The sequence below is a fragment of the Verruconis gallopava genome (genome assembly GCF_000836295.1).
Source record: "Verruconis gallopava strain CBS 43764 unplaced genomic scaffold supercont1.31, whole genome shotgun sequence".
Taxonomy (NCBI): Eukaryota; Fungi; Ascomycota; class Dothideomycetes; order Venturiales; family Sympoventuriaceae; genus Verruconis; species Verruconis gallopava.
The window spans coordinates 96,025-117,774 of NW_015622167.1; the positions used below are offsets into that span (position 1 = coordinate 96,025).

Below are 21,750 nucleotides of genomic sequence, written 5' to 3' on the forward strand. Positions count from 1 at the left end.
TAGTCATCCCGCCTTCACTCTAAGCCGTGTTTGTGCTTGCCCGGGCTCTTCGCCTTAACCTCCACCATCCTCGCCATCATCTTTTCTTCATCCACATCACCGCCTCTCCCCCCAATCTCCCCGCTCCAATCTATCTACCTGCCTCCGTAGAACTTCGCTTCCGTCCACCGTACCTCTCTAACGTTCCTTGCCGCCCGCTGCCCGCTGTCCGCTTCCCGCTGTCTCCGCGCGTTAGGACATCGCACGTTTTCTCCACCTGCACCCACGCCAGCCTCTTTTTTTTTTTCTCCCTAGCCCCTCGTCCATCCGTTGCTTTGCGCGTAGGCCTTGAGGAATCGATAGGTTGTGTCCGCGTGTCGTTTCCTTTTCCCTTTTCCCCTCCCATCTTTTGCGTCTCCTGTGCGCTCTCTATCGTTCAGGAATGGACGAGTCGGACGTGCAGCACCAGGGCGATGCCTACGATCCTACCAATATCGCCTCCTATACCGGACAGGGCATGCTGGAAGAAGACGATGACGATGACTATGATCCTTCTAACATGCAGTTCCAGGATGCACATTCGGCCAACCAGTCCGCAGGCGACAGCGGTGCAGGTGATGGCAGCTCATTGCACGCCGCTGCCTCTACGAAGCAACGGACGGTAGGTGGCTTCATCGAAGACGATGACGACGATGAAGATGCACCTGCGGTGACTGCAAACACGACAACGGCGGGGCAAGACATATCTGCGGCTGCTTTAAGCGCCGCTGGACAAGCACCGCGCTCTGTAACACAGACGCCGGTCAATGCTACACCAGATATTTCAAATGAGAAAGCTGCTACTACTGCTGCACAAGATCAGGGTTTTGCGCCCCCCCGCTCTTCCTCCTCCACAGGTGTCATTGCTACTACTGCTCCTGTTCCAATTATCAACATTGACCACAATCCTCCTGCTTCTGTTGCTTCTGCCACTTCTGCTGCTTCTGCTCCACTGTCTAACGGCGCTGCCGGTGTTCAGTCATCAGGCGTGACACCTTCTCAGAGTCCATTTCCTCAGTTGTCTGCTGTACATGTAGCTCCTGCTCAGAACGTTCCTTCGTCATCTTCTGTCCCTCTTCCTAAGGCGAGACTGCCGCAAGATAGGGTTGGCATACTTGAGGATAGAATAGCCGCGGATCCACGTGGTGATACTGACGCATGGTTGAGTCTCATTGAGGAGTATAAACAGCGCAACAAGATTGATGAAGTATACGAGACGTATGAGCGCTTTCTCAAAATCTTCCCTCAGGCGGTAAGCTGATCTCATCTCTACCTTGCTCCCTTCGTACTTTGCGCTCAAGAAGAATGCTAACATACATGCAGGGAGACCAGTGGGCGGCCTATATCCAAACCATGATGCAAAACGAAGATACTCGGAAGGCGGAAACATCGTTTAATAAAGTGCTTCTCAACGTTCCGCACGTGCGCTGCTGGTCCCTCTACATAGATCACATCCGCCGCATGAACAATCTCGCCACAGATCAGACCCAGCAGGCCCGCTCCGTTATTACTTCCGCTTTCGAATTCACATTCAAGCACGTTGGCAACGACCCTAACTCGATGCAGCTGTGGCAGGACTATATCAACTTTGTCAAGAGTGCACCGGGTAATGTGGCTGGCGATGGATGGCAGGACAAACAGAAGGTGGATGCGGTGAGAAAAGCGTATAGACAGGCGCTGAGCATTCCGCTGCCGAATTTACAGGGCTTGTGGAGCGAGTATTCGACCTTTGAGATGACGGCTAGTAGGGTCAATGTTAGTTCTTCCCATGCTGGCGACCTTTGACTTTCAACCTCCTTTCTTATTTTCCTTTTTATGTGCGGGTGTCGTTTTCTGCTTTAGATACGTCCCGAATCGTCTCTACGTTGGCTCCTGGAGATTGGAAGTCACAGCTAACTTACCTTTATGTAGGGACGAAAGTTCATGAACGAGCAGATGCCGGCATACATGACGGCCAAGCAAGCATACATTGCGCTGGAAAACAAGATACAGCTGCTAAACCGCTCAACGCTTCCTAGATTTCCCCCGCTTCCCGGCTACGAGGGCTACGAGGACTACCAAAACCAGCTGCGCATATGGCGAGACTGGATCGAGTGGGAGAAACAGGATCCGCTCGTACTTAAGGATGAAAAGCCCGACGGATCCGCGTTCAAGAATCGCGTTTTGTTCGTATATAAGATCGCGTTGATGACCCTCCGGTTTGAGCCGCAAATGTGGTTTGAGGCCGCACAGTTTTGCTTTGACAACGATCTCAAGGACGAGGGCGAGAAGCTGCTTGATGCTGGTATCAAGGCGAACCCAGAGAGCTGCTTGCTCGCTTTTGCACAGGCGGATCGTATCGAAACGCAGACCGTAGGCGACAACGACCCAGTGGCTCGCGGGGCTACCGTACGACAACCGTACAACAAGCTCATCGACGCCTTGTACGACTTACTAAAGCAAACGCGCGAACGCTCGGAACGCGAAGTGGCAGAGATTCAGGAGCGCTATACAAAGGAAGCCATGGAAGCGCAACAGTCGCGAGAGCAAAGTCGACGCTCTGACGATGACGATGACGACGACACAAATGGCAGCCAAGATCAGGCCAAACTAGTAGCAGCACGTCGTGACGCTGACATTAAAGCTGTGCAGGAAAAATATAATGCTCAATTGCACGAGCTTCGACGGATCATCACAGCGGCATGGGTGGCACTTATTCGCGCGATGCGCCGTATTCAAGGCAAGGGGAAGCCAGGGTCATCAGATCTCCCCGGCTCGCGAGGCATCCTCAGCGAGACACGGAAGAGAGGCAATATCACGAGTGATTTATACATTCAATGCGCTTTGACCGAGTGGTATTGTTACAAGGACCCTGCTGCGTTGAGGCTCTTCGATAAAGGAATGACGCTGTATCCCACAGACGAGAATTTTGCACTGGAGTACATTAAGCATCTAATCGCCCAGTCTGACTTAACCAACGCACGTACGGTGTTTGAGAAAGCAGTCAGCCGTCTTGAGAAGGAACCAAGCTTGGTGCACAAAGCCAAGCCACTGTACTATTACTTCCACACGTTCGAGTCCAAGTATGGCGAATTGGCTCAGATTCAAAAGTTGGAACAACGCATGCGAGACTTGTTCCCTGAGGACCCAACTCTCCGCGTCTTCGCTCATCGCTTCGAGTACGAGAATGCCCTTGCAAATAAGTTCGATCCGACTACCGTACAGCCTATCATTTCGCCAGGCACTCAGATGCGACCGGTAATTATGCAATCCATTGAACAAGACGCTCAGCCTGCATATCTCAATGCTGCCGGCATCGCGCAATCCACGTTCGGAACGAGCTCGCCGAAGCGACCTTTGGACGGCACCAGCAACATAGAAGGTCCTCCTCGAAAATTAGCCCGTGGCGAGTCACCACTCAAGGGTGCAGCAGGTCGTCGCCTGGCAAGCGCACGCACAAGTGGCAACACTCCTCTCCAAAGTGTCGCCACGCTTTCCACGGGCGGACTCTGGCCCATCCCGCACCATATCAACTTCCTCCTCTCATTATTGCCAAACGCACGATACGCAGCAAACATGACGCCCGCTCTCGACCCTGTCGGTGTCGTCAACATCATGCGAGGCGTGAATCTTCAGCCAAACATTTGGGCTGGAGCGAACCTCAAGGCGGCAGGTCCGGGACTTATGGACCCGCGTTATCACCAGCCTGTGCCCATTGGCATCGGTAATGCGATACAGCCCCCTCAGCAGCAACTCCCACGACCACCTCCACCAGTGTCTCAACATGCTCCGCCACCGCCAGTCGTGGGTGTGCCACCAGTCCCTGGCTATGGACACCCTCCTCCGGCGATTCCTCCACAACCATATCCGCAGTACGCTCCTCCCCCGAACACAGCTTACCAATATGCGGCCCCTGTGAATGGTACGTACGGTTCAATTTTTTACTTCAATACTTCTTCAAGCTTTCGATAAGCACTCGAAAGTAAGACGTACTACATCTAACATGAGCATCATGCTCCTCCAAAACGATCCGGTTTTCAGGAAGCTGATAATTACGGAACAACATCCAACACCATCGCCCTTGCCTTATCTCTCAACTTTTTTTTTGTTCTCGGGCAGGATGCTTACACATTAGCGATACAGCACCTTATCCCCCTGGATCATTACGGTAGTGTGACAGGCTTGTGTCCGAGCATCGACGGCTCACTATGAGTGTAAGCGCTCTACAAATGGTCAAACCTTCGAATGGCGGGCCATGCAGTGTTCTGTCACTTCACCGCCCCAAATTGTAATTGAATTTTGGACGACGATCATCCTCATCCTGCGACGACTGGTGGTCAGTCATTCGCTCGAGATACCCATTTCATAATTTTCGACGCCTTGCATGACGGTTATCTGGGCCACAGTCCATTGCAGATTCTACACTATACGCATCTCGATTAATACAACACAGTCGCATTCTGGCACAATCACGTGCCGAAAACCTTACTCCAGAGGGAGAACAAACCCAAAAACGGAGAAATAAGACGAAAAATTGTGAACCGCGGCCTAGTCAAGGAGAATCTCCATCGGCTTTTCTTGTGGCCGAGGGCATACTTGATGCACATCTAAACTTCCTGGATACAACGATGGCTATGGACGATAAGGAGGGTTGTCGTAAAGCTTCTTCGTCGTTCCATTCTCGTTTCTATTCGAATAAGAAACATAAAAAGTTATGCGTTTCAGGCATGAGCATGGGAAAGGCGTTCTGCAGTGCAAGTTGTTCATGGCCAACGAGCAAGCATTCGAGAATGGATTCGAAGAAAAAAAAACTTGTCTCCCATGCCCTATTAGGCATCAAAAAGAGTGTGATATACAGATCACGTGTATTATAGCGAGCACTGGTGTCGAACCATCAGTAAGACTCCACCAATAATTAATGCTTTCTTCTAATGGCACAGCACCCTCTGTTGTAAAGCCCATCGACGTGAAAACTGACCGTCGTTTTCGCACCCACGCGGCTTTTGCGTGCAGTCGAGATCCATTTACGCACCCTATCAGTCCCCATACTGAACTGGCCCGGGCACACACGCCTAGAAACTTGCTTACATTGTCTAGCATTTGTGCGCGTCCCGTCTTAACGGCTCAGCAGCATTTGGGTGACCACGGTCTCGAAGAGAAATATTGATACCTCTCCGTGTTCAAGGCGCTACTCCTCACTTGGCCCCCCCCTGCAACGCGATCTGCGTCGACACAATCTCACCCCTCTTCTTCTCCATTCCGTCCTGAAGATCTTTGATCAGGCCTTCCACGCGCTTAATCTCGCCCTGTATGTAGCCTAGCCGCGACTCGACGCTCATCTTGGCCTCCTCCTGGTCCTGCTTGAGCAGCACGGGCCCGATCAGCTTGTAGACGGTGTTGTGCTCCTTGAGCGTGGAGAACTCGGCCTGCACGGACAGGTTCTCCTGCTCTTGGCTGGAGAGCGTTTGACGGATCGAGATCTGGGTTTGGAGGTCTGCACGTCGTCGGCGTCGGCGTCGTCGTCAGCTTGTGGCGAGAGCTAAGAAAGAAAGGTGCCAGCGAAGGAGCGTGTCGTCGTACCTGATTGCAATTTGGAGAACTCGTCCGAAAGAGTCTGAAGCTTTGCTTGGAGGTCCGCCATGATTTCGTTTCGCTCTGCTTATGTTTGCTCGTCCAGATCCGCGACGGTCGCAGGATCGCTCAGTGAAGAGTTGAGATTTTGTCTCTTTTTTTCCCCTTCTTATTCCAAAGTGAATGTTGTAAGCTCGGGGCTGGTTCTCGCAAACGCGCTTTTCGTGGGAGGGTAAGATGTGGGGTTTTTTGGGGGTAGCCCTGGTCACCGCTGTGATGTCGTCGTTCTGACAACCACATTCGAGCACCATAAACAAGGCACACGGAAAAGTCTCGACAGCGCCGCTCACAGAATCTCGCGATCGCTGTGTTCTTCGGGGCCGTCGCTGGACCTCCCACTATTGCACTCGAGTCCCTCGTGCCGAAATCGCTTAACTACTGCCCCCGCCGCATCTGCCTCTTGCCCGCTCCAGTGACGCCCGTGTCGATATATACTTCCATCCTGGTTATCCTGCTGCCCTCTCTTTACTCCAGCTTATCAACGACACTTTTGGGGGCCAAATTGAGAAGAAATATTCCAGCATGAGTGGCCCAAGCGACTGGGTCGGCCGGGCCATTGATGCCGTTAAGAAGGCTATTGAGCTTGACGAAAAGGCCAACTACGAGGAAGCCTACAAACAATACATGACCGCACTCGAGCTCTTCATGCTGGCGATCAAATGGGAGAAGTCGGAGGCCTCGAAGCAGATCCTCAAGAAAAAGGCGGCCGAGTACATGGACCGCGCGGAGAAGCTGAAAAAGCACCTTAGCGCAAAGGATGGAGACGACAAGAAGAAGGCTGCTGCCATGGGCTCAAACGGGAAGACGGGCACGAACGGTGCGGGAGGCAACGACGACGAAGATGCAGACAGCAAGAAGCTGCGGGGTGCTCTGCAGGGTGCCATCTTGAGCGAGAAACCGAATGTAAGATGGGAGGACGTGGCGGGCCTGGATCAGGCAAAAGAGGCGCTCAAGGAGGCGGTGATTCTGCCCATAAAGTTCCCGCATCTGTTCCAAGGCAAGAGGCAGCCGTGGAAAGGCATCCTGCTGTATGGGCCCCCGGGAACAGGAAAGTCATATCTCGCAAAGGCGGTGGCTACGGAGGCGAACAGCACATTTTTCAGCGTGAGCAGCTCGGATTTGGTCAGTAAATGGATGGGTGAGAGTGAACGGTACGTGCTTTGTTTTCCTTCTTGTGCTTATCCCACACGCTTGCCTGTGTCTGCGTGGCTTTTGCGGAAAAGCTGACCACCAGATTTCGAACAGCTTGGTAAAACAGCTCTTCAACATGGCGCGCGAAAACAAGCCTTCCATCATCTTCATAGACGAAATAGACGCCCTGTGCGGTCCTCGCGGCGAAGGCGAATCCGAAGCATCTCGCCGCATAAAGACAGAGATGCTCGTTCAGATGGACGGTGTCGGCAAAGATTCGCGCGGCGTCCTGATCCTGGGCGCGACAAACATTCCCTGGCAGCTGGATGCGGCAATACGAAGACGGTTCCAGAGGAGAGTGCACATTTCGCTACCGGACCTCCCCGCGAGAATGAAGATGTTCGAACTGGCGGTAGGGAACACGCCATGCGAGCTTAAGACGGAGGACTACAAGCGCCTGGCTGCAATGAGCGAGGGATACTCGGGCAGCGATATTGCCATTGCGGTGCAAGATGCCCTCATGCAGCCCGTGCGAAAAATTCAGACGGCGACGCACTACAAGAAGGTAAATCATGCCACCCGTGATTCGCATTCTCTCTGAACACAAGCTTAACAAAGTGATTTTCAGGTCATAGTAAATGGGAAGGAAAAGCTCACACCATGTTCGCCCGGTGACCCTGGCGCGATGGAGATGGATTGGACGCAAGTCGAGAGCGACCAGCTAGAAGAACCCCCGCTTGTGCTGAAGGACTTCGAGAAGGCGATAAGGAATGCGAGGCCGACGGTCAGCGGAGAGGATCTCGCGAAGAACGCAGAGTGGACGAAGGAGTTCGGCAGCGAGGGTAATTAGGATTCGACTCGCGAAATTTGCTCAAACGTCCTTTTCCCCAACCCTCCCCAACTCACACCCTTGAGACCGTTGCGAAACCACGTCAGAGAGCAACAACGTAGGGCTCGTCGAGAAACGTACATATCTCCGCCCACGAACTTGGCTGTAAATTCTACAGGCGACCGAGAGCAGATCGTGGTGGCTTAAGTTCATAAACAAGAATCCCAACCTCGAAAGACAAGTTGTGCGACGTAAGCAAATGAAGACAGACAAAAGGGAAATGACGAGGACACATCACATCACGTCTAGTTGCGACGATGAGGCACGTGTTGCGCCAAAAGATTTTTCCAGTTCCACCTCCGTTCTCGATGCTTATAAGCAAGAGCGCAGCGAGGCGGCGCAATTCACGTCAGAAGGAAAAGATGAGCAGGTCGCGAATCGTATAGTCTATTTGCTTTGTCATGTGTCATTTACAATGAAATCGCACCGTGTTGTTCAAGTTTCCCATTGTTGGATCTACTGGCCAACTGAATTCGCGAGACCTGCCCGCCCTGTTCGTGTTCTTGGTTCCAAGACTCTGTATAAGCCCCAGCAAGCAACCCGCTGGGAGTACATCAACGCGAGCACAGGATTGGCAATAAGGTGCGTGCTCTCGGTAGAAGACCGGTCCTAGACAATGGCTGGATGAAAGATCAAGACAGCCGACACGGTACCGTGAACTATATGGTGGCAAACGATTCGTCAAATATGGTGGCCAGCCCTGCACGCTAGATTATCGTGAACTCCTCGAGCGTCGACTCGTCCGCACACTCGCCGACCTCTCCGTCCATGATGCCATGCACGTAGGACTCTCCGAGCCACTGGTAACAAGCTTCACCCTTGGGTCGCAGTACGATGGGACACTCATGAGGGGCGACAACGGCGACTATGTCGCCCTGCTGGGTCGCGGCTGGCCCAACACCAAGCAGCCCGCCATCCGTCACGAAGAACTTTCTGCCCCCGCTCCGATAAGCAAGGGCCTGCCAGTAGGCGCCTCCAAGCTTGAGCTTGGCATGACTTTGATCGCTGTAAAACTCGTGAGCGGGGATGGCGGCGCGGAGATAGCCGGAGCGATATATCTGATATCCGTCACGCATGGAAGCGGATGCCTTGTAGAAGGCGCGCTGCTTTATCTCTGCGTTGGTGATGGGCACACGCCAGACGGCTTCCAAAGTTCCTTCGTCACCTCCATACGCGCTGCCGCAGTGCTTTGACAGCGCCTCGATTTGCTCCAGCCACACTATCTGGAGATTGAAGTTGATGTCTTGGTCGGAAATCAATTCGTTCATGTGTGTTCTTGAGATCTTTGACATGGGCTCACCTACATGGGCGACAACGTCAACTCGGATTCCAGACAACTGTAGAGACAACAGCGTGCCGTTAATTTTCTTGCCAAGACGGGCCTTCTGTGGTCTGAGGCCTCGAGAAGCAGCATAGTCCAATGGAGGATACGTTTCATTGAGCGAATGGCCCTTTCGCGAGCTTAGAGGAAGTGGAAATGGTTGCGACCAGTCCGCTACCCAGGACGGAAGACTAGGATCAGGATTTGCTGAGTATCCGAAATTTGTCGTCCTCAAGACCGACATGCCAAGAAGCTTGAGAAGGACGACCGACGTCTCGGTATAAACTTGAGCCTTTGTTTTAGAATAGTCTGGCTTAATCCAATACTTGTGTGAATCCGTACACATGCCCAGCAAAGCGTAGATGAGATCACGGGGATCAGACGCCTTAAGTTGGCTATTATTAACATACTGTATGGCCAGCAATGTTGAGAGCGATGGTTTGATGTCTCTTTTCATCGCATGTACATGACCATTGAACAGACTAATACATTGCTCGACGTCTGGATCGTTTAAAAAGGCCGACAGGAGAGATGCATACGAATCTCGTCGGATTGCACCTAGACCTTGCGCCCCTAGCAGCAGAAGCTTTTTGCGAAGCCCTTGCAACGCAAATGACACTAGAGAAGCCAAAATGCGTTTTTTGCCGCAGTATATCATCACGACATCCGGTTTGTTATTTTGAAGCTCTTGTTGAACCCAAACACGGCGCCAGTAAGGGCGCTTGATCAAAGCCCAAAAGGCCCTAAGATCTATGGAGTCTTCTGGAGGAGTCCAGTATTCATGACGCGTCAGATGCTATTGGGAAGACTGCATGTTGATTCTTCCTACCTCACGCAACCTTCTTTCTGGCAGATCCATAAGCTGGTCAATCAGAAGCGCGCTGTTGTCAGCGGCAGGTCCAATCCAGGCCGCAACCCGCGTGGCCTTCTCGTAGATTTCGCGCATCATCTGCACTTGCCAGCTCTTTTCTTCGTTGTCGCTTTGATTGATGCACACAGCATCGATCCACCACAAGCCTTCCACTTGGATATTTCTCAAGGCATCACTAAGGCCATCCGTGATCATTAAATCAGCTTCTTTATCTCCAACTTCAACTATCATCCGCCTATTTCTCTTGCCATCCCCCCACATATACGACAGAGCCGGATACGTCAAGTCTTGTTTGTGAGAAACGTGATACATGATACAACGGATTGGAACGTCATCCTCTATGGATCGCCGAAGTTCTGGATTTTGAGCTAACTCGGGATTGTCTAGGATAACGTTGTTGAGCTCGAGAATGGCGTCCAAGTTTGTGAGTTTGATCAGCCGTATTTCCTTGGCAGAGCGGTCCAATGGGGAGTACACAAAATCCATACTATTTTGAGCTGAGAACAAAATGTCGTCAGAGGAGTAGAGGATTATTAGCTTGCTTGAAGAAAGAGAGAACAAGGCTGTATTAGCGGCGAACCAGAAGATGGACATGCCATTTATGAGGGGTGAAAAATCTCATGGCCAAGATTTATGCCTGTACGTGGCTGCAGATAGGCTGCGGTCTGGAATCAGTATGTGATCCAGAGACAAATTCTTCACCTGCAGTATCTTTCCTCTACCCTTGAAGAGGTGAGAGGACAATGTTTCGAAAAGAAAGACGCCGACTTGTGCCTAGGAGCCTATCGAAGTCGTTCAGTATCAGGCAGCTTGTTGGCTCGAGCCAACACTTCGCCAGCCGATTCTTGCGACACGACGCTGGGTCGGAATGCGCACAGCGAGTTTGTGACGACAATAAGTCTCGATAGGGAACTAGGCATTGCGTACTTGCGCATTCTCCTCTTCCAATGCCGAAGCTTGGTTTCCATCCAGTTTTTGTCTGGCCATCAGGTTGACAGTATCACAAGTGTAAGTTTGACGGCTCGGACAATTTTAGGTCAACCGTGTTTCGACTTGGCCGCTTCCAAACGCGCGGGATTCCGCCACTCTTTGCTCTCGCGAAGACCGCCCAATTTGCGAACAAAATTGTGGTGAAAACACGAGTTCAGCCTCGTCTATGTTTTCACGCCAAGGTCCTTGTACTCGATCCCACACGAGACTTTGTCTTGGTCTTGATGCATCACCTCCCCCACACTCTTGGCGGCTCAGGATAGAAGAGAGCACATCGAAGAAATGGGCTGCTCTCAGGACTCCTCGCTCCTTTCGTTGCTCACTCTCCTCGCAGTTCGGAATGGGTTGACGGTGCGGTCCATCGATTGGCCCTCAAAACATCAACCGCACGGAAAGAAGGCACTCAATCAGTTGGCGTGTGGTACGCAGCATTGTCAAAAAAAAAAAAAAAAAAAAAAAAAAAAGGAAATATCGGGCAGTCCGTGTTCCGGGAGTCAATCAATTTGGTGGTTTTGGAGGTAAGTGGAAAGTCACGTGAGGAGACTTGCTGATCTGGGTGAATGAGAACTTTTGAAGCATGTACCAGTACGAGTTTCTTCTCGTTCGCACGCAGGAATCCTCCTGTCACCAATAACCCACGCAGACGACGCAAGCCGAGCACAACTTGTCGCCATTCAGGCTTGCATGAACGAGGGCATTGGATTACCAGGCCAATGCTCAGAGGTGTTCAGCGCGAGCATGATACTGCCGTGTCGAGCCGGTGACGGGCCAGTCCCGCTGCTTCGGAGCTTCTGGAAGTCCGCAAAGCAAGACATGGGAAAAAGCAATGAAAGCCCGCGATAGGCCTTAGCCTGATATTAATCGTGTTCGAGCAACGTGTCATCGTATGGGCGTTTGTCGGTCAAGCTTGGTGATGCGCAGCGCCGGAGACCTTTTTTTTAAGTGGAAGGCTGGGACATTTCCTATTTGGGCATTAGCGCCGGGTACCTGCCGCACTGGCTTGCCACCCTGGAAGAGGCTCGGATTCGTGCAGCGCACACGAGACAACTTGACTTTCGGCTGGACAATGGCAGGCTGGATGTCACAGCCGCGCCAGGGGAATAGAGTTTCTGAGCCGAGCAACTGAGTTCTGAGAAGAGCGCTGGGCCGAAGGGAAGCGAGAGAGCGGCGTTCGGTGGTTGTTGCAGGCGTCTCAGGCCGGGCCGCGGGTGGTTGCTAAGTGGCAGGGGTGCAGCGTAAACATTGGTGCGTCATGGGCTCCGGACTCCTGCCAGCCTCGCCCAACCTTCTCTTCAACCACCGACTTTCTGCTGCCGTACATACTCTCTGGTACCGCCAGTCACCAGAAACCTTTCTTCGAGCTAAGCTACCTTCCTCGCCCTTACACCAAATCTCTCCTGCCTGCTCTCCGCATCCAGACTCAAGAGAACATCTTCACCTAACGATTGCAGACTTTCTTCTCGAGCCGCAATAGCTCGACTTGCTGCGACCTCTTCGAACGAATCCGTATCTGCCGCACAGTGTCGGCGCAGCCAGACTCCTCATCTCTGCCCTCTGTGATAGAGAAAACGAGGACAGGCTCGCCAGATTCTCCCTATCCTTCGAGATAAGTCCCGCGACACGGCCGAGACGAACGAGTTGAACGACAGCGAGCCTCTGTCCCGAGGAACGTTCGCTTTCTCTCAGAACAATTGCAACACCCTGCTCCGTGCAAGCTGCTGGCTGCGTCGAGAGTCCTCCCACACGCTCCTTCTCCCGGCCCTTCGGGAGCCGCTGGAGTCATCTTTCGATCTCTCTTCTCCGTGCACACAACGCTTCCGGACATTTGAAGGAGCTTTCCTCAGACACACAACATGGCGAACGCAAGATTCGCCATTAGCATGCAGCGTACGTATTTTCTCTCGCGCTCCTAAAGCCGGGCATCGACGGCAAGAAGATTGACCAGAACGCTAACGAACCATCTCCAGGGCTGATACCGTGGCTCGGCTACCATCATGTCCTCATGCTGCTGATCGCCGTTGCAATCATATTGCTGTCGCTCCTGCTCGCTGGTTGCTCGTCAAGTTCGCCGCTGATACCCGGCATCTTCTTGATATCCATCTTCTACCAGCCGTACACCCAGATCTTCAGCCCCGCTCAAGTCGACCCAGGCGTCACAGCGGCGATAAAAAACATTGTCGGCAACGCACAGCTCGAAGTTCGTGTTGGCTACTTCGGCATCTGCGTAACTCAGGACGGCTCCAGCTACCTGTGCTCGAACAATGCCACGGCCCTGGCCCAGAACGTCAACATCGACCAGGACCCCATGAACCTGATCTGGATCGCGAGCACCTTCAAGGACGCAGTCGTATTCCCATACCTTCTGTGAGTCTTCCCCTCTGGCTGTGAAGCCTCTTTTTGCACCCCGTTGCATAAGTCAAGAGTATGACTAACGACATGGACAGCATCGTCGCAATCATCCTCGCCTTCTTCTGCTTCATCCTCCTGGCCACCTTCCCTGGCTGGCACTATGAGCATGATGAAATCACCGGCTCCGATATCGATGTCAAGCCATTCCCTTCACGCCCTGTCTGCCAGGTCGCGCTTGCGCTCGTCTTCATTGCATCAATATTTGTGCTCGTCTCCGTGCTGTGGCAACACACGGCCTCGGTCGCTGCCTCCACGATAGCGCAGGACTTCGGAAACGGGTCCATAAAATCCGGCGTTGGCACATCTGCAATGATCCTTGGCTGGTTCGGCTTTTCCCTACTCATCATCGTGACAATCGGCCTGCTGGTCATGTTGTTGAGCATGAGCGTGCTAGACAAGTTGACGGGTGACTAGACGGAGCGATGGCTGGTGATGAATCTTCGTAGTCGTTTCCCAGCTATTTCATTTTGCGATTTATAACGGCGTTTTCCCTTCTTGAACTTTCAGCTTGACTAATGCATTTGCCTACCTTTCACCCGGGCAAGGCGCGACGCAAGCAATGCCTCTGACGGCGCATCTGGCTGACACTGTCGAGAGGCGATCTAGTCGCGGAAAATCGAGGATAAGACCGAGCTGCGGCACGGCATAGAGAGCTGGTGCGCTGTGCAAACGCAAAATTATAGCAGGCCCGGTTCTCGATCCAAGGTCGTGCGGCCTGGTCGGCTCAGCAACGTCGATACTTCTTCCTCACAAGGCTCGCAGCCTCAAGCCATGACGAACGAAGAGCCTCTAACCCGTTCTCCGCTCCAGGACACATTGTCTTGAGCGCCAAGTCACCCATTATCCCGCGGCTGCAACCTCCGACGTCTTGACTCTGCGTCTTTCCAACGGTGGCCCGGATGTCGGCTTTTTCTTTGCACCCTTTTGCCTCTTCGCCACTTGTATAGACACACGCACACACATTTTGGCTTCTTTTTCACCCTTTCAGCTTCATACCCCCTTCGAACCTATCCTTCCTCTCCCCGCTTTTCATGGAAAAATTGAGCATGAGGCACGTCTCGAAGACGCGCATCGATATATTGCATACACGGAGTTCTTCCTTTTTGAATCATGGCCACGCGATTGCGGGGGACGTCGGAAAGAATCAACGCTATAGTAAATGGTAAATGTGGAAAAAAAGGGGGATGGAGGGAGAGGGCTTGCCCACCAATCTATGTTCGGGTGGGTAAATGCCAAATGCGGGAAAAATGCGCGACCGAATATTATTGATGGAGAAACGCAGCGAAATGAGACGAAAGAGTGATTGGAATGTATTTATATAGGATGAACTTTTCGATGAATAAAACAGAATGATGAATGGATCCACGTACGCACCTCACTCTTTTTTTTTCTACTGCTATTGTTTCATGCCGCTCCTGTTTTCCCCATATTCGCTTTACAATCCGCGTGACGCTTTCGATTAATACAAGTTTGGGGGAGGTTATAGCAGTGGTGGTCAAGGACGTGTGAATTGCTTCGCGTCTATCATTTACCCATTATATATACTGGCCCTTTGGATCTATCTTGTCCATAATCTCCATGGACTTCTCGTACCTGCGTCGCCAGATCTGGTCAACATCGACTCGTGTTTGGACTCGGAAGGAGCAAAGAAAAAGGCGAAACAAAAGGGAAGAGAGCGCGAAGAGCCACAAGAGGCTTGGGGAGAGGTAAAAGGACTTACATGGCAAAAACGATGCCCCCGCTGAACACCAGCCTGCCCAATCTCGGCACCGCGCCCGCCCAAAACGTGAGGAGACCTTCGTTCCTGAATATCTTTGCCGCGCAGTCAAAGCTGTTCTTGTACTCTTTGCGGGCCTCGAGGCTCTGCATGCGGGTCTTGACGGTGTCGAGCGGCATGGTAGCGTAGACGGTGATGGTGCCGGCGGCGGCGCCGAGGCCGAACGTGCTGAGCACGCCGAGCTTCTCGCCCGGGGCGACGTAGCTCTGCGCCAGCTGCTTAAGGCTGGTGTAGCTGCTGAAGCGCACGGCCGAGTTGGCGGCCTGGCGCGCGGTGGTGGGCACGAGGCCCTGGAAGAAGCCGCGGACGCCCTTCTCGGCGAAGATGACCTGTGTTCCGTGGAGGAATCCGCGCATACGTGGCTGGGCGCGCTTGCGGTCGTCGATCAGCTGCGTCTTGATCGACTCGAACGGCGTGACGGCGAGAAGGGACTCGGTCGCGCCGGCGCCGAAGCCGGCGATCACGTTGGCCGGACCGGAGACGTTGCCTTGCGCGTCGGCGAGGAGCGACTTGTACGTGTCGAAGGCGACGAAGCCTGCATGCCTCGGCTTTGCGTTAGCGGTGACGTCGCGACGCCCGCGCCCGTGTTCTCTTTCTTGCCCGAAACCAGAAACAAGACGGGACTGCGAGGAGAGGAGAACGTACGTATGCCTGCTTTGATGGAGTTACCAATGACCAGCGTCGTGCAGCCGGCGTACCATTCGCGCCCGAACTTGGGCCATGGCAGCTTCTTGCTGTCCGGTAGTCGTAGATTGAGCTGTTGCCGAGTCTTTGCAACTGCAGCACTCAGTTAGCTGCGAAATCGTCACGACTCGTATCAAGACGGATATCGAGGCCAACGTCGAGTACACACATTCTGCGGGATATGTGATCGCTATCCAAGACGTTAGCTTGTCGTCGGAGCCAGAGAAGGTAGTCGACGTCATATACCAATCTCAATCGCGCCGGCTGTTGAGCCAGCAATGATCGACCTCAGAGCACTTGGCTGCCATGCAGTCAGTCTCTGCAGCAGATGCCATATATTGTATGGAGCACCACCTTCTTCTTTTCTGCGGTTGCCGAAGCCGGCACCGCGGCTGTCTTCACCGTCGCGGCCATTGTTCAGCGGCGGGGCCGAACCTCCAGCCTTCGATCGTCAGCAAAGGATTGAACGCGCCAGAGACGACGCAAGGAGCTCGAATATCAGCAACACGATTGGCCTCTGGGTATCATTGCTCGCGTGCTCGGAGCGTCGCAATTCCAGAGAGAGCCTGCGGTAGCGGAAGGAAAATGGTTAAGCCACACACGTGCGCCGCCCGACCAGGGGTCGCATCTCCAGCTCCGTCATCCGATGCGTCTTTCTCGTCCAAAAAGTTCGGGACAACAACCTTGACCAGAATTATTTTCTTCTTCTCCCTTCGTTTCCATCGCAACTCCCTGCCCTCCTCGTTCCATCAAATCGTATCGCAATGCTGTCGTTACGCACGTTTGCACGCTCTGCGCCTCGCTCCATTGCCCGTTTGGCCACTGTCTCAAGAAGTCCTGCTGTGTTTGGCGGTGCTATCAGAGCTGCGCCGTCTGTCGCCAGGTTCACTGCTCCATTCTCAACATCTTTTGTGAGAAGACAAGGCATGTAGAGATCCTCGTGCATCAGAGTTGCATTGATGCTAATGGATTCGAAGGCAATGAAGAGCTCGTGGCGAAGTTGACCTCCGAGTACGAAATTGAGACTAGCTCGAGAGAGGAGGACGCCGACTCCAGCGCAACCATCAAGGAGTATCTCGAGGACAGCCCATTCAAGGTCCGATAGGAAACGCTTCTCTGTTTAATGTCTGTTGTGCTGATTGTGCTCCAGCTTATTGACACTCCGGGCCAAGAAGAGGTCATCCTGACACGCAAGTACAACGACGAAGAGTGCGTCGACCACAATTACGTCTGCTCGTCATTGCTAACAGGAGCGCTTTAGGATCCGCGTAACCTTCTCTATTGCAGACCTCGCCAATGAATCTCTCCAAGACAGTTATGCCGAGTCCGACCATGCCATGTTCGACGAGGGCGCCGACCTAGACGGCAGTGCGAACTCCAAGGGTGCCATCAACGCAGGGGGCAGCTCAGGCAACATGCGCACCGCACCAGAAGACCGCATTGCTCCCTCTGACGAAGAGGGCTACGATGAGGATCTTGAGCCGGCTCCAGCGTTCCCTGCCCGTGTCAATGTGCGCGTGACCCGTGACGGCAAGCAGGGCGCCATCATGATCGAGGCCACGGCGCAAGACGGTGAGATAATCATTGACAACGTGTACTTCTTCAAGGATGTCGCGCAGGCCGACCCTGAGAACGCAGATGCCGAGTGGAAGAGGCGCTCTGTGTATGCGGGACCGCCGTTCGGCAATCTGGATGAGGAGCTGCAGATTCTGCTTGAGCGATACCTTGACGAGAGGGGTATTGATGTCAGGATGGCCAACTTCATTCCTGAGTTCATCGACTACAAGGAGCAGAAGGAGTACGTCAGGTGGTTGAACAGTAAGTTCCGAACGACCCCTGCTTGCCGCGTGCGAAGGACAAAACAGTGCTAACAAACATCGTAGACTTGAAGAACTTCTTCGAGTAGGCTCAACGTCAAAATTCAGCGACAGAATGCAAGCATGTAAAGGGAGAGGTGGCGTTTCGTGGAAAATGTCTTCAGAACGAAGAACTTGTAACAACAGAAACGGCGCGTTGCGCCACTCCATTGGGAGTCAAAATGGCTCTTGCGTGACTGGACAAGAGAGACCAAAAAAAAAGTAATATATTTTCTCCCCACTGCATTATATACACGCATGATTCTTGGGTATCTTCTCGTCTAAATGTGTCTCTTTCGTTTCAATGAACGGTGCTTCCATTTGAGCCCTACGTGTTGGCGTGTATGGCACATGAGGTTCCTTCGTCGCAGATCATGAATCTTCAGACGAAGACAGTTTTGCTCGTCGAGCATTGCAACATGCCGCTCCTTGGGGATATTTCGCGTCTAAATCCTCACATCACCATCGTGTAGTGTCGCTCAGCTCTGGCCCTTGGGAGGAAAACTACTCTCCCGCACCTCGCCCTTGCGATTGAGGCGAACAAACTTCATGACGTTGAGGCCGCTCCACTCGCCCTTCCAGTTGCGTAGACTGAAGAGCGTCTCCTCATCCCTCAGGTCCGGTATCCACAGCCCGGACTCGTATTCTTTGCTGTCCGCCTCCAGCTGCTGCTTGATCGCCAGCTCTCTTGTCGCAGGCGGCCTGCCTGGTCTGCGCTCGGCCTTGAGAGCCGCCAGCTCGTCGTCGAAGCGCGAAAGGAGGATTTTGATCAGCGATTGAATGGACTCGATGTCGTACGGCGTGACCTGTGCGGGGGCCTCGGGCAGGCAAGACTGAAAGAAGGATACTCTTTGCACTGCGCACAATCCATCAGCATTCAAAGACATGCGGCAACAGGGCAGCCGAGAGCCATACGGTGAGGTAGGTTCGCCTTCTCCCTCGCAGTGATCTTGGCCGCCAATTTCTCCTCTCGCGCGCTCGCCCGCTGCAGCCGCCGGGCATCTCTGCTGTGCTCGTGCAGAGCGGTGATTCTGCCGCCCTTTTTTTCCTTGATCTGCTTGGTGACTTTGGAGAACGATTTTACGGGCATTGTGGATACTCGACTGGTTTCTGCCTCGCTTTGGTGGGTGCACGATGTGAGTAGTTCTAGGCCGCGAGCGAAAAATAAAGTGGAGTCTTGCTTTGCTGGGGAATGGTTGGAGTCCGCCCACAGACAGGGCGCAAAGCTTAAGCGCTTGCCGCCGACGCGCCTCGACGCGTGAGCCAGCCGGAATCTCAGACCACGCTGACGGCAGTGAAGCGGTCACATACAAGTGAGACAGCACATCTCTCAAGGCAAAGGCGTCCTCGGTTCGGATTTCTTTGCCATGTCGGTTCGTTCACCGCAGCCTGTACGCGTGGACATCTAAGTGGGCAGCATGGGCATTCAAGGTACGCAAAGGTATACCCACCCACATCCAACCGCGTCTCTGACCCCAGACAGGCCTGTTGCCGCTTTTAAAGTCGATTCAAAAGCCATGTAGTCTCAAACAGTTCGCTGGGCAGACCATTGGCGTTGACGCCTATGGATGGCTCCACAGGGGAACAGTATCCTGCGCCGTCGAGCTGGCAACAGGCAAGCCCACGACAAAGTACGTGCCCTTCTCTGCTTTACGTGGGCAATATGAACTTACGTGTCGCCCAGGTATGTAGAGTTCGCCATGAGCAGAGTCCGGATGCTTAAGCACTTCGGCATTACCCCGTACCTGGTCTTCGACGGCGACTATCTGCCCAGCAAATCCAAGACCGAGAAGGAGCGCTCTGCGCGTCGCAAGGAGAGCAAAAAGCTCGGCCTGGAGCTCCTCAATTTGGGCAGAACTTCGCAGGCCTATCTCGAGCTTCAGAAAGCCGTCGATGTCACCCCGGAAATGGCTGGTCTGTTGATCGAGGAATTGAAGCGCGCAAGTGTTCCTTATGTTGTGGCGCCGTTTGAAGCAGATTCGCAGATGGTGTATCTTGAGAAGCAGGGTCTCATCGACGGCATTCTATCTGAGGATTCTGATCTACTGGTCTTTGGCGCGAGGAGACTTCTCACCAAGTTGGATCAATACGGCAATTGCATCATGATTCGACGCGATGACTTCACAGCGTGCCGGGAGGTCAGTTTTGCCGGCTGGTCAGACAGAGAGTTTCGCCAAATGGCCATCTTAAGCGGTTGCGACTACCTAAACAGCATTGAAAAGATGGGCTTGAAGACGGCGCATCGCTTGCTCCGTAAACACAGGACGGTCGACCGGGTAATTCGGGCTTTGCAGTTCGACGGAAAGTTCAAGGTTCCGACGGGCTATGCAGAAGCTTTCCACCAGGCTGAACTTACCTTCTTACACCAGTGGGTGTACTGCCCAAAGGCTAAAAGCTTGGTCCATTTCATGCCACTTGAGGACGGGATGAGCGCTGAGGACCTACCCTTCATTGGTGCTTTCGTAGATGCAGAGACTGCCTCAGGAGTTGCCCGCGGCGAATTGCATCCGCACTCAAAAGAGCCATTGAAGCTACCGGACGTACCGAAGAGATCTTGGATGAGCACATTGCAGCAAACAAAGCCAGCCATCGTCGAGACGCCGGCACTCAAGAGGCACAAATCGATCGATTCATTTTTCAAGCCAAAGCGGACACCCCTGGCCGAACTCGATGTCAATCTTTTTACAGGCTCACCAAGTCAACAGGAAATGGCTCGACGCGCTTCTGGCACGTCCTGGCCCGCCACACCTGTGGAAAACCATACGCCTACCACTAGCATATCAAGACCATCTGCCATACCATCCTCAGCGCCTGCCGCGGCACGACGTACCTTCTCAGGCATTACACCCTTGAGCACACGCTCTGAGCGTGCGCCCAAAAGGCAGCGACTTTGCGCGGATGGTTCATCTCCCGTTTCGCAGAGGAACGTAGAGAAGATAGAGTTTGGTACAAGCAAATTCTTTGGCGGTCCAAACGTGGCAGGAACGCCGTCCACAGGAAAGACAAATGCAAAGATTCTTGAGTCGGACTTTGCCCTTTGGTCTGACGATTCAATTGAGGAGGCTCTGAGTCAACTACCACTACCGGAAGGTTCCAGGACGAAGCCGAAGATGAGAGTGAAAAAGCTGGAGATTTTCAGCGACGAGGCTGCGCACAAACAGAGCGAGATGCCGAGAACGACAGCATCTCAGGATAAAGAAATGCAAACTGCAACTAAAATGGAAAAAGAGACACAGTCCACGACAATGTCTACCGTCTTTTCGCAAAGTCAACAGCAGAAAGACACACCGTCCAGCTCCATTGATGTCGAAGAATCAGAACGGCCATCAGAATCTCTGTTTGACGCGAACCTAAAGGTTGAAATATCGAACCTGCGCGCGAGATATTCGCTTGGCGCAGATCATCTCTCAAAGATGCCTTTGGACAAACCGCAGAAACGATCTTCAAGCCATGCGCATCTGTCCAAACTCCAGTTTGACGGAGCGTTCGATATCGTCGGCTCGAAGCTCGAGCGCTCAGCGGAGAAAGAGGTACGACACGCTCAGCTTCCGCGGGGCAACAATGATCAGAACCAGGCCGAGGACAAGGACGTGGTCGTTCCAGGAAGCGACTCGATCGAACCGTCGTCCCCAGAAAAGCCTTCTTACGACAACGTCCCGTCCGCACTGCTTGTGGGTGGAACGGAAGATCTTCTAGTATCCGAAAGCGAGGCTGAGGCCTCCGAGCCTGAGACGCCAAAGCAAAGTGTCTTCATGAATTTGGGACGATTTGCCTTTGGCGCCGTGTAGGTCACTTTTCTGACGACTTGCAGAGGTTTTTTTTTTTTTTTTTTTTTTGGTTCTCAGGCGACGATGTTGGTCTCAGCGGTTGTGGAGTTGTTTCTTTGGTTTCCTCTTCACGTCTCTTTTATTTCTTCATTTACATTCGGTCCGTTGAATCCCACCTTTTCTGAAGTCTCAGTTCCACTTGGCTTTTGCAAGACCCAAAAAAAATTGGGGTGTCGAAAGGACTCGCCAGGATGGAACCTGTTCTTCTAGCATGGAGTTGGGGAGTAGGGAGAGGGAGGCGCTTGAGAATACGGATTTTTTTTTTGGGCATTAGAGAATAACAGAGAACACAACACTCAGTTTTCGTCCCCGTGCTCTTGCGCCTTGAAAAAGAAAAGCCTATCGCGACTGATTTGGTATTCGGTGT

The 21,750-nt window shown here is 53.0% G+C and overlaps 9 protein-coding genes across 10 annotated transcripts; 5 read left to right on the plus strand and 4 right to left on the minus strand.

Moving 5' to 3' along the window:
• The first annotated feature begins 69 nt into the window (after positions 1 to 69).
• Positions 70 to 4,929, plus strand: PV09_07614. Of its 2 annotated transcripts, XM_016361400.1 has the most exons (4): positions 70 to 1,270; positions 1,342 to 1,773; positions 1,930 to 3,919; positions 4,141 to 4,929. In XM_016361400.1, the coding sequence occupies exons 1-4, from the start codon at positions 422 to 424 to the stop codon at positions 4,167 to 4,169; spliced, it is 3,300 nt and encodes a 1,099-aa protein (XP_016210726.1). In that variant the 5' UTR covers positions 70 to 421; the 3' UTR covers positions 4,170 to 4,929. The 2 variants fall into 2 exon arrangements, with proteins under 2 accessions (XP_016210726.1, XP_016210725.1); XM_016361399.1 differs by having other exon boundaries at positions 1,930 to 4,929.
• A 263-nt stretch (positions 4,930 to 5,192) lies between these two features.
• PV09_07615 (uncharacterized protein) lies at positions 5,193 to 5,638 on the minus strand (the record flags this gene model as incomplete). Its single annotated transcript, XM_016361401.1, has 2 exons — positions 5,193 to 5,491; positions 5,578 to 5,638. 2 exons carry the CDS (start codon positions 5,636 to 5,638, stop codon positions 5,193 to 5,195), a joined length of 360 nt encoding a protein of 119 aa, XP_016210727.1.
• Positions 5,639 to 5,862: 224 nt separating this feature from the next.
• PV09_07616 (uncharacterized protein) lies at positions 5,863 to 8,087 on the plus strand. The gene is made up of 3 exons (XM_016361402.1): positions 5,863 to 6,779; positions 6,874 to 7,324; positions 7,388 to 8,087. The coding sequence occupies exons 1-3, from the start codon at positions 6,151 to 6,153 to the stop codon at positions 7,607 to 7,609; spliced, it is 1,302 nt and encodes a 433-aa protein (XP_016210728.1). The 5' UTR covers positions 5,863 to 6,150; the 3' UTR covers positions 7,610 to 8,087.
• A 268-nt stretch (positions 8,088 to 8,355) lies between these two features.
• On the minus strand, positions 8,356 to 10,557 carry PV09_07617 (uncharacterized protein; the record flags this gene model as incomplete). Its single annotated transcript, XM_016361403.1, has 2 exons — positions 9,799 to 10,557; positions 8,356 to 9,765 (listed from the first exon to the last, which is right to left on the minus strand). Exons 1-2 carry the CDS (start codon positions 10,432 to 10,434, stop codon positions 8,356 to 8,358), a joined length of 2,046 nt encoding a protein of 681 aa, XP_016210729.1. The 5' UTR covers positions 10,435 to 10,557.
• Positions 10,558 to 12,064: 1,507 nt separating this feature from the next.
• Positions 12,065 to 14,614, plus strand: PV09_07618 (uncharacterized protein). The gene is made up of 3 exons (XM_016361404.1): positions 12,065 to 12,717; positions 12,798 to 13,194; positions 13,275 to 14,614. The coding sequence occupies exons 1-3, from the start codon at positions 12,684 to 12,686 to the stop codon at positions 13,651 to 13,653; spliced, it is 810 nt and encodes a 269-aa protein (XP_016210730.1). The 5' UTR covers positions 12,065 to 12,683; the 3' UTR covers positions 13,654 to 14,614.
• On the minus strand, positions 14,527 to 16,259 carry PV09_07619 (uncharacterized protein). Its single transcript, XM_016361405.1, has 6 exons — positions 16,055 to 16,259; positions 15,947 to 16,001; positions 15,870 to 15,890; positions 15,662 to 15,793; positions 14,960 to 15,551; positions 14,527 to 14,832 (listed from the first exon to the last, which is right to left on the minus strand). The coding sequence occupies exons 1-6, from the start codon at positions 16,112 to 16,114 to the stop codon at positions 14,775 to 14,777; spliced, it is 918 nt and encodes a 305-aa protein (XP_016210731.1). The 5' UTR covers positions 16,115 to 16,259; the 3' UTR covers positions 14,527 to 14,774.
• A 90-nt stretch (positions 16,260 to 16,349) lies between these two features.
• Positions 16,350 to 17,842, plus strand: PV09_07620 (uncharacterized protein). Its single transcript, XM_016361406.1, has 5 exons — positions 16,350 to 16,624; positions 16,678 to 16,796; positions 16,851 to 16,909; positions 16,962 to 17,518; positions 17,584 to 17,842. Exons 1-5 carry the CDS (start codon positions 16,465 to 16,467, stop codon positions 17,604 to 17,606), a joined length of 918 nt encoding a protein of 305 aa, XP_016210732.1. The 5' UTR covers positions 16,350 to 16,464; the 3' UTR covers positions 17,607 to 17,842.
• Positions 17,791 to 18,697, minus strand: PV09_07621 (uncharacterized protein). Its single transcript, XM_016361407.1, has 2 exons — positions 18,472 to 18,697; positions 17,791 to 18,412 (listed from the first exon to the last, which is right to left on the minus strand). The coding sequence occupies exons 1-2, from the start codon at positions 18,644 to 18,646 to the stop codon at positions 18,036 to 18,038; spliced, it is 552 nt and encodes a 183-aa protein (XP_016210733.1). The 5' UTR covers positions 18,647 to 18,697; the 3' UTR covers positions 17,791 to 18,035.
• Positions 18,698 to 18,830: 133 nt separating this feature from the next.
• On the plus strand, positions 18,831 to 21,718 carry PV09_07622 (uncharacterized protein). Its single transcript, XM_016361408.1, has 3 exons — positions 18,831 to 18,987; positions 19,040 to 19,187; positions 19,241 to 21,718. The coding sequence occupies exons 1-3, from the start codon at positions 18,975 to 18,977 to the stop codon at positions 21,342 to 21,344; spliced, it is 2,265 nt and encodes a 754-aa protein (XP_016210734.1). The 5' UTR covers positions 18,831 to 18,974; the 3' UTR covers positions 21,345 to 21,718.
• The last annotated feature ends 32 nt before the right edge of the window (positions 21,719 to 21,750 follow it).

What these genes read in the sequence shown, in the direction of transcription:
- PV09_07614 (XM_016361399.1), top strand. Translation starts at nt 422, where the DNA reads ATGGACGAGTCGGACGTGCAGCACCAGGGCGATGCCTACGATCCTACC. An exon ending in TCAAAATCTTCCCTCAGGCG is followed by an intron (nt 1,271 to 1,341) that starts GTAAGCTGATCT and finishes ACATACATGCAG; the next exon opens with GGAGACCAGTGGGCGGCCTA. An exon ending in TGACGGCTAGTAGGGTCAAT is followed by an intron (nt 1,774 to 1,929) that starts GTTAGTTCTTCC and finishes ACCTTTATGTAG; the next exon opens with GGACGAAAGTTCATGAACGA.
- PV09_07616 (XM_016361402.1), top strand. Translation starts at nt 6,151, where the DNA reads ATGAGTGGCCCAAGCGACTGGGTCGGCCGGGCCATTGATGCCGTTAAG. An exon ending in TGGATGGGTGAGAGTGAACG is followed by an intron (nt 6,780 to 6,873) that starts GTACGTGCTTTG and finishes GATTTCGAACAG; the next exon opens with CTTGGTAAAACAGCTCTTCA. An exon ending in CGGCGACGCACTACAAGAAG is followed by an intron (nt 7,325 to 7,387) that starts GTAAATCATGCC and finishes AGTGATTTTCAG; the next exon opens with GTCATAGTAAATGGGAAGGA.
- PV09_07618 (XM_016361404.1), top strand. Translation starts at nt 12,684, where the DNA reads ATGGCGAACGCAAGATTCGCCATTAGCATGCAGC. An exon ending in ATTCGCCATTAGCATGCAGC is followed by an intron (nt 12,718 to 12,797) that starts GTACGTATTTTC and finishes AACCATCTCCAG; the next exon opens with GGCTGATACCGTGGCTCGGC. An exon ending in GTCGTATTCCCATACCTTCT is followed by an intron (nt 13,195 to 13,274) that starts GTGAGTCTTCCC and finishes CGACATGGACAG; the next exon opens with CATCGTCGCAATCATCCTCG.
- PV09_07619 (XM_016361405.1), bottom strand. Translation starts at nt 16,114, where the DNA reads ATGGCCGCGACGGTGAAGACAGCCGCGGTGCCGGCTTCGGCAACCGCA. An exon ending in CTCCATCAAAGCAGGCATAC is followed by an intron (nt 15,552 to 15,661) that starts GTACGTTCTCCT and finishes CGAGGCATGCAG; the next exon opens with GCTTCGTCGCCTTCGACACG. An exon ending in GGGGGCATCGTTTTTGCCAT is followed by an intron (nt 14,833 to 14,959) that starts GTAAGTCCTTTT and finishes CTGGCGACGCAG; the next exon opens with GTACGAGAAGTCCATGGAGA.
- PV09_07620 (XM_016361406.1), top strand. Translation starts at nt 16,465, where the DNA reads ATGCTGTCGTTACGCACGTTTGCACGCTCTGCGCCTCGCTCCATTGCC. An exon ending in CGCAAGTACAACGACGAAGA is followed by an intron (nt 16,910 to 16,961) that starts GTGCGTCGACCA and finishes GGAGCGCTTTAG; the next exon opens with GATCCGCGTAACCTTCTCTA. An exon ending in GTACGTCAGGTGGTTGAACA is followed by an intron (nt 17,519 to 17,583) that starts GTAAGTTCCGAA and finishes CAAACATCGTAG; the next exon opens with ACTTGAAGAACTTCTTCGAG.
- PV09_07621 (XM_016361407.1), bottom strand. Translation starts at nt 18,646, where the DNA reads ATGCCCGTAAAATCGTTCTCCAAAGTCACCAAGCAGATCAAGGAAAAA. An exon ending in GAAGGCGAACCTACCTCACC is followed by an intron (nt 18,413 to 18,471) that starts GTATGGCTCTCG and finishes GATTGTGCGCAG; the next exon opens with TGCAAAGAGTATCCTTCTTT.
- PV09_07622 (XM_016361408.1), top strand. An exon ending in ACAGGCAAGCCCACGACAAA is followed by an intron (nt 19,188 to 19,240) that starts GTACGTGCCCTT and finishes CGTGTCGCCCAG; the next exon opens with GTATGTAGAGTTCGCCATGA.